At 30.5% G+C, this 9657-nt stretch overlaps 1 protein-coding gene across 2 annotated transcripts in view; it reads left to right on the forward strand.

Moving 5' to 3' along the window:
- Positions 1–9657, forward strand: part of LOC134709698 (cytoglobin-1-like) — a 28484-nt gene extending 18827 nt beyond the window's left edge. For both annotated transcript variants that reach the window (XM_063569847.1, XM_063569846.1), the window contains exons 2-3: positions 8191–8428; positions 9162–9657. In XM_063569847.1, the coding sequence (XP_063425917.1) occupies positions 8191–8428; positions 9162–9326 (403 nt within the window). In that variant the 3' untranslated portion in view covers positions 9327–9657. The remainder of the gene's footprint in view (positions 1–8190; positions 8429–9161) is intronic.

Raw genomic sequence — 9657 nt, forward strand, 5'->3', positions numbered from 1 at the left:
TTAAATCATAGTTCGTATCTGTGTTTGTTACATTGTAATGTTGTTTTTGTTTCTGTTGTGTCGTAGTTTTCCTCTTATATTTGATGCATTTCCCTCAGTTTTAGTTTGTAACCTGGATTTTTTTCTCTCAATCGATTTCTGAATTTTTAACAGCGGTATACTACTGTTACCTTTATTTATGCACTACTGACGCTTGATTAAAACAAGTACGATGTTGAAGTTATTCAATTTTATGACAAAGCAAGGTAAAGAATGCCTTTTACAAGCTACTTTAAGATCTTTTTAAGTGTAATTTTCTTAGGCATGATAAACTTCCTACACTGTCCACATGCATATAAATATTAGCAGAGTATGAATATTTGGTAAATTGATCTATCATTCTATGTTTGCATGTAAAAATGAATTTGTGTCAATAAGCAAAGAAAAATATATCTGTTTTATGAGTATATGAAAATAAAATACATATGTTTCGGTGAAATTAAGTATTTAATAATACTATAATATCTCAGTTCTTAATCCATACAAACTTTTTTAATTCGACACATACTCGTCGGAGTTTAACGTACGGAAATATGAGAAATAAAAAGCGATTTCAAAGCGAACATAAAATAATTTTGGCCTTTTAACGTTGTATGAGTTTTTATTATTCACAGAAATAATTTCTATCGCGTGCAAACGATACATTAAAATTGTTACAGTAGTACTATTTCTGTGAACTTATAGCAGTGGAGTATAGTTAATGTCGGTCATTTCCTCCGAGATGATACCATTAGTTGCCATGGGCTATAATACATTATCGTATATTTTTGGCCAACCATCTTGAAAACATGCTAGCAGCTTTTGACAGCTTGCTTTCAAAATTGCCATTCATTTAAAATAAGTTGACAGTCATATATCATTGCACTGCTGGTGTTGTCTAAAAGCAATGAAAAGTTTGCAATAGTCATCAGCTAATTGTTGATAATGATATTGAATCATGACTCGTGTAACTTCGAAACGTATTCTCAAAGGGAGAAAGTAATAATGAAATTTATTTATCTAATAAAAAGAATAAAACACTCAAATACCAAGTTTATATTTATTTCATCAACCGAGTTGTGTATGTGTGGGTGGTGGGTACGGTATGGGGGTGGTACACACATTGAACAGTGCAGCATTCACGTACACGAATAAGAATAATAATGAGGCACATAATGCCATTGAGTACAGTTAATGTTTACATAAATCAGTTTTTGAACAGGATACGCGAATGACATGCAAAAGGCGTTATTAAAATCGGTAATGTTGATAAACACGTGCAACCTCTTTGAGGTATACTGCAAAACATATACCTTATCTTACCTATAAACCTAAAATATTTGCCAAAATAAAAAAAAAATATATATAGACATAATAACAACATACCATGGCTTTACCCACAGTGTGACATCGTCCACTTTTCGTTTTTATTTGATAAAATGGAAACCCAACAAAAATGCTAAGGAGATTACTAATTTTATAAACCTGACCGGCATTGGGTTCGTTTGGGTGATGAAGGGTTGGTGGATAAAGTGTTGGGATGTTTCACACAATGCCCAATGCAGCATACAGAAACACGAATAAGCATTACAATGGGACACAGAATTCCGCCGATTACAGTTAAAATTTATATTATCGGTTTTTGAACAGGATATACAAATGACATGCACTAGGCGTTGTTTAAATCGGCAGTTTTGATAAACACATGTGATTTTAGGTATCCTGCAAAACATATACTTATCTTACCTATAAACCTAAAAGATGTGTCAAAATACAGAATTTATATATAGACATAACATCAATGGTCAACATATCATGTTATAACCCAAAGCATGACATCATCCGAAAACTCATCTATTTTTCGTTTTTGTTTTATTATCAAAATCGAAAATATTTTCGTTCTTTTTTATTTTGTTAGTATTACCCTTATTCAAAGTCAGTTCAGCAGGATACAACTTTTTAGTGTACACAATTAAATCATCTTCATTGAGAGCCGACATGTCATCTAAATATCTTTTATTTGAATTTTACAAGAAGAAAAACAAATGAACAAACACAAATGTACACGGACCTTTGATGCAATTCTACTAGAACTACTTTGAAAAGCGCATTTTCCAAAAACATGTATAACTCATATTTTTTGCTTATAAGTTTAATTTAAAAAAAACTCTATATTATGCTAATTTAATGTCACAAGTTTTACATTTTTTTCCGTTTTCTTTTCATAATTTATAGATTTAATTTCTATAATCTTACTAATAATGTGGATTTCAATGATAAGCGTTCATCATTTTATCTAAAAATAAACTTCCTATTTAAAAGATGTTTTAAAAACGCATTTCATATTTGCCGGCAATTTTGTGAACGCCGTTGCATAAATTTGTCTTATCAGAGAAAAATTACGAAATAGTCCTCAAAATATTTCTTGTTAATTCTTATAGTAGAAAAATACTAACAGAAAACTTGGCTCTTTCCTAAATTTATGGCAAAAGAGATGATTTTTCATTTTCTATTGTTAATTATCCATTAATTTTGAGATGGTGACGTTCCCTTGTAATTATCTTGGCGTTTATGTATCCCAATTTGTGAGATTCGCTTGTGAATGTACCAGTGTATTAAGGTATTTAATATCATATCTTTTATGGATATATTCTAAACAAAGCACACACATATCGTCATTAACCTCAGAAGCTAACCAAATATTTAAACATACTTATTCGGGAGTGATATAGTAATGAAACTGTTGTCAGGTAATTAAAGATGTCATTTTTTATATAAATATTGATTCACTCATTTCATCAGAAATAAACTCATTTACTATAAAACCAGTTGTTAGCATGATACGGTTTTTTTCCCCATAGTTTATATAGTTTATGATGGTATGATACTAAACCCCTAACGGGAGGATTTTTTCTTGATTTTAATATGATGAAGACACAATATTTCAATCCTTTGAATTGCGGTTTGGAGCTGGCATGTTTGTAAAAGAGGGACAAATGATCCCAGAGGGACAGTCAAACTCTGTATCATTGTCATTTTTCTTCGTTTGTTTTGTTACCTATTCTGACATTAATAAAATGAGTTTTGCTGTGCGTGATGATTTGTGCTCGTTTAATATACATTGGATAGAGGTATAGGGGAGGGTTGAGATATCGCCACAATGTGTTACGCCGCCGCATTTTTGCGTCTGTCCTAAGTCAGGAGTCTCTCGTCTTTGTTTGTCTTGAACGGTTTTTTTTTTAATTTTCTTTCATTTATATGTTTTGGAGTTTAGTATGTCGTCCATTTTCACTAAACTAGTAAACATTATTGTTTAAGGGTAAGCCGATGCCTACTTTCAGTTGCAGGTTTTTCTCGCTGTGTTTAAGGAGGCTCGCGGGTATAAGATTTTCCGAAAAAAAATAAACTTTTATTTTACATTACAAATTCGATACATTACCTTAAGTAGTTGTAACTTTATCATATGGGTACAAAAATCATTCCAAAAAATTAATTCGTGTTGACCCCAGGTGACTTTTAAAATGTCGTTATCATTGAAAAAGCTCTAAATTATCTCCCTTTGGTGAAAAAATGTATTTTGTTGGCATTAAAATAGAAATATCTTTTTTAACTCATCGGTGACCTATATTTTTTATTGCTGTTTTCGAATAAGCTGTACATAAACTAAATAATTGTAAAATTTAAACGATTTCTGTAATTTAGTTCTTTTTTTTATTTCGATATTACCGCTATTTCTCCTATTAGTTCAACAGAAAAAAGGGACATTAACAAAAATGTATGCTTCTTTCGAAGGCAGATTGTGAGCGTAAATGAACGGTGACCCCATTTTTTTATTTCATTTTTCCATTCTGGATAAGATAAAGTTCATTTATAGAAATATATAGCGAAATCTTATATTAAATGAAAAAAATCATTTAGACCCGCGAGCCCCCTTAAGACACATTGGTGGCATTTGCCTGTTTTCTGCTTTTTGGTCGGGTTGTCGTCTCTTTCACATATTTTCCAATTCCATTCGCAATTTTATTGTTACAGTTTCCTGTAAGTAAACAGTTCACTTTATATCTTAATCAACTTTTCTTGTATTGCTATTTAACTTGCCGACTTATAATTAACTTATTTGATTTGATCAGACTAACATGTTGCAAGAACAATTAGTAGATAACCGAATTTAATAGCTTGTGTTTACATCAGATACTATCATGTTAAAGTAAGATTTTTTTGGTTAGATTTATCAATAATTTTGTCGAAATGTTATCTATAATTCGAGAATAATGACTTATTATCTTCTTGTTTTTGAAGTACATCTTTTTCAAATATTCAATAACTATTTTTTGTGAAAAAAAAAATTAAGTACTTTTAATAGGTTTTGTCGGTAGTAGTGTTAATAATTGGCTATTTATTTAAGAAAACAAAAAAATCGGCTTTTGCATTAAAAGTACATCATGTTCGTGTTATAGTGATGTAAATAAGAATACGATTTTGTACATGTTGGAATTAATGTCCCTCAATGCAATTTTATTATCTAAACATTCGTTAGAAATAAATATATACCAAAATATTATGCTGCAAACCCAACGAAGTACAAATTAAAACAGCTTTTGATATTTTGTCATGCAGAACTTTGCAAAAAACTTTGCAAAAAACGATATTTATGATTTATTTTTGTTATCATGAGCTGCATGTTATGGAAACTTGTAAATTGACATTAGCTTAATTTTACCATGCATGCATAATCATGTTTAGTGTAAATGTATTGAGTATTAAAATGTATTTATGTGTACATAGACAAGACAAGACAAGACAAGACAAATACTTTATTTGAGTCTCACCTCAAAATTGACATACATTTATACATTTATAAAATTACAGTAATATTTAAAACAACATGAGCCACTCTAAAAAGAGTTATGAGAGACTATAAAATTTCTACAAAACACATTATTATCTACAATTATATAAAATACCTTTTCTTTTTAATAATACATCATAGCAGATTTTGGCTAAAAAGTAACACACATTTTCATCAGTGAATAAAAATTTGAATTTATCATCATCAGACAAATTAACAAAATCACAATTAAAAGAGCTAGCATGTCTAAATAAAATAGCTCGTAAATCTGCATATACTGGGCAGTTAATTAAGACATGTTTCTCATCTTCAATAAAGTTATTTTTCTTACATTGCTCATTAAAACATAATCTATTGTCAACCATAATGCCTTCATATCGGCCAGTTTCTATTCTCAGAGGTGCAACACCACATCTAAATTTAGCATATGCACTCTTATATTTTCCAGGCATATTAATACATAAATATTTTTCTCTATTAAAACATTGCTTAAACATTCTATACGTTCGCAATTTACTTCTTTCATTGTACATTAAGTCAGAGTACCACTTCTCTTTATATCTACAAAAATTTTCCTTTTCAATTTGTTTACATATGATGTCCTATTGTACACCTTTGTGTCTAAGGTTTGATAATAAAGTATTGTCTATTGTCTTACTTTTAAAGAAACGTATAGTAATTAGTTTTGTACCTTTTGGCATATTTCCTTTCAAAATAGTTTTGGGTTTACCAAAGATAAGTGTTTTAAAAGAATCAATACTTTTCCTACACTGTATGCTACTTTCAAATGTCATGTTTATATACAGACTTTTGTACTTTTAAAACTCAGGTACAGCCTTACAAATATTAGTGTAACCGCGAGGTTAATGCTTTAAAAAAAAGTATAAAAAAGGCTGTTTCAATTGTTTGATTGAATTTAATTACAAATAAATAATAAACAGGTTTTGAAAACTTGTGAACAATCTTGTTCTTTTGATTCATTACAGATATCAATGAGTTTTTGCTTGTTGTTTACAAACATTGAATGTTAGCCATCTATTAACACAATCTTTTGATTGGAATCAATGATAATCATACTTTTTCTAAACTGAAATATATAATATATATATATAAACTGATATAATGATATATGTTATCTAATTTTATTGCAAGTTATGTAATGTTTTGCTTGTTAACTTACAATGGTTAATAACCGTTTAAAAAGTTCCGCAAAAAGACCTGAAATTATTGGAGAGGTTTTTCATGGGAACTGGAAATCAATGGCCATATTAATGACATGTTTTATTAAAAATATATTGGATCCATATCACTTACAGTAATTCTACACCTGTGCAGATGTCATTATCTGAACAGTTGATCTGGTCTGGCTTTCGTGTATAATTTTTACCCGAGAAAACAAATCCATGAAAATTTCAACCGTCTTTATTGCTTTAAAATAAGAACGAGGAATGCCATGCAGGTGTTTTTAAGTTTTAGTCATATTTCAAAAAGTTTTGTTTTTTACACTTTTTGTTCAAACTTGTTGTACGTTATGAAAACAGAAAACATGACAGTATTTTACCAAGATGTTTAAACCTCGGTCATAAACAGTAACATAAGTCGATTTAATCACGTTTTTCGACAATGAAATATTGAGAATGGAAATGGGTAATGTTTCAAAGAGACAACAACCCGACCAAGGAGCAGAAAACAGCCAAATGCAACCAATGGATCTTTAAAACTCCTTGAAAATCCCGCGCCATGAGGCGGGCCTGAGCAGGCACCTTAATTTAAATGAGTTCTAGTTTAGTAAAAACTTACGCCTTACTTTGCTCCGAAACATATAAATGAACTATAAAAGTATTAAAAAAAACGACAAGACTAGCAAAGGTCAGAGACTCATGAATTGATACAGAAGCAAAAATGTTGCAAGGTTAAACATGTTTTGTAAGATCGGAACCCTCCCCCTATACATATATCCAATGTAGAACAAACAAACACACATCAAGACGCACAATAAAGAAGTTGGAGACCGATGTTCGAATAGGTAAAAGAAAAAAAGAAGAAACTAAGCAAAATGATATTGATACATACATTAATAGAGGACTACTATCAGTTACTAATTTTGTCATAATAAGCTAAGAAACATTGATGATGACACCGGACTAGAAAAATCCAATTGCACGATTTCATTATCTATTTTTATCTATAGTTATGTTTATATAGCTTATATGATTATCGGAGTTCTTCGGAGTTCAACTCAATAGATAATAAGATGCAGTCTAGACTAAAATACACACGAAACGAAGTTTATTATTGTCGGCCCTTTGCCCTGTGTACTGCTTATTTTTATACTTTTTATTATTTGAATGAATCTTTAACTTAAAAAAAAGAAAATGTGATATGATTGTCAATGGGACAACTGTCCAGAAGAGACCAAAATGTCACAGACATTAACAACTCTAGGTCAACGTACGGCCTTCAACAATAAGCAAAGCCCATACCGCATAGTCAGCTATAAAAGGCCCTGATATGGCAAAGTAAAACAATTCAAACGAGAAAACTAACGGCCTTATATAAATAAAAAAAAATGAACGAAAATAAATATGTAACACATAAACAAACGACAACCACTGAGTTATAGGCTCTTGACTTGGGACAGGCATATTCATAAATAATGTGGCGGGGTTAAACATGTTAGCGGGATACTACCTAACCTGGGACAGTGGTATAACAGTACAACAAAAGAAAAAACCCAATAAAAATCAGTTGAAAAAAGCTTAACTCATCAGCTGGACAAAAATACAAGTGGACGTGGTAGGGTAAATTAATCAATTTGGCAACGTAGGTCGATGATAACCATTATTTCAACAATTAACAAATGGAATATGTAACTCGCCTAACACGGAATATGATAATTATTAATCTGTTGTAGGATATGGATAACTTATCTTCATTTACAAGAAGTGATATGACTATAATAATTATAAACAACAGTAAATACTAAATCATTCATTGTTATTACAATGTTCTTCTTCAAACAATCTTGTCATTATTGATAGTGTCGTGCACAGCCGAGTTCCTTTGTAATTTAGTACATATACACATGTATACAATTTATATAGGCTTCTTGTTTTCGTATCTTCTAGTGAGTTCTACGACATTAGTGAAATGTTAACGCAAACAATTATTTCAAAATACATAATGGCAATTTGCATATTCGTCGCTCTCAAGTAGATCTTGAGACCGATAAAATATTAACCATTTAGTCGGGTTAGACTTTTGTCTTAATATAAATGAACCTTGTCATTAGCATGTAATATGGTTTGTTCATATATTTAAAGGTTTTTCGAAGTTCAACCGAAGTTGAAAGTACTGTTTCCAAAGATTGTCCGGATAAATGACCAAAATGAACTGGAACTTGGGACAGATATAGAAATGTTAAGAAAACATGCTTCAATTGTAATGCACAGTTTAGCTGCAGCTATTGAAAGTCTAGACGAATCAGAGGCCTTGAATTCCGTCCTTCTAGAAGTGGGACGTCAGCATGTTAAGCGTAATGTTAAATCCAAAATTATATTGGTAAGTATAATACAAACGGTAAGCTCATTCTCGCTATAATGTGACAAAGGAGCACGTAGACTGCAGGACCAAGTAAACATGGTAATCAAAAAATAAAATAAACACAAATATTATGAAAAAACAGTATGAAATTTCGACAGGTATAATATAAGTCAGTACTTACTGTGAAAAATATCTGGGAAATTGTTTGGTACGTAATCATATGTTATTTGATTTTTTTTTTAAAATTAATTCGCACATACGTAGTGACTTTTTAACAAGAAAGATGCGCGCAAACGTATTTTTTTTGCGTTTTGTAACTCGAACGTGTTGTTCACGTAAAAGAAAAAAATCACGCAAAAATAACGCGACGTGTGAATCAAGTTATACATTGTTTTTTTTTTAAAGACATTAAACAACAGAATCATTTTTTTCCCGTAACCTTATACCAAATTATTTTATCGTTGTATACATCAAGTAAAGTTAGTTCAAATATATATACAAAACAAATATGTGGTATGATTTCCAATGTGACAACCTTCCTAAAGAGACCAAATGACATAAAATTAACAACTATTGGTCACCGTGAATGTTTTTTTTTTTTTGTTGTTGCAATATTTCATTTCATTTCTCAAGCCATGAAACGTATTAAATATAATAGCGTTTATATGATTGAATAGAGAGCAGTGAACTTGTCTATGGTATTTTATTATTTTTATAAAACGCAGTTGTGACTATGTCATCTTTATTTCAGCGTCTATGGCCTGCTCTCAGTTATGGGCTTGAGTCATATTTGAAGGAAAAGTACACGAAAGAATCGTCGACGGCTTGGAAAAAAGTGTTTTTCTATATAGTGAAGCAAATGAAACTTGGGATGATGGCATCAGATAGTGAAGAAGAGGCTACATCATCGTACTGAAATGTCCTTGAAACATATTTGAACAAATCTTATAGTGCTACTACATCATCGTACTGACATGTCATTGAAACATAATTGAACAAATCTTATAGTGCTACTACATCATCGTAATGAATTATTCCTGAAATATAATGGAAAACAAATTTATAGTGCGAACACATATGCACAAAAGTTATATATATGTTCATATCAATACGCAAGCAAACTTCAAATCCATTTGATTTTTTTTGTCATGACTTCTTATTTTTTCTTCTTTTTTGTCGCCATTGTTGTAAACAACAATATACGATTGAACCCACTTCCTATTCGGAACAATAAAAAATAATATAGA

Source organism: Mytilus trossulus, chromosome 3 (genome assembly GCF_036588685.1).
Source record: "Mytilus trossulus isolate FHL-02 chromosome 3, PNRI_Mtr1.1.1.hap1, whole genome shotgun sequence".
In the NCBI taxonomy this organism is placed as follows: domain Eukaryota; kingdom Metazoa; phylum Mollusca; class Bivalvia; order Mytilida; family Mytilidae; genus Mytilus; species Mytilus trossulus.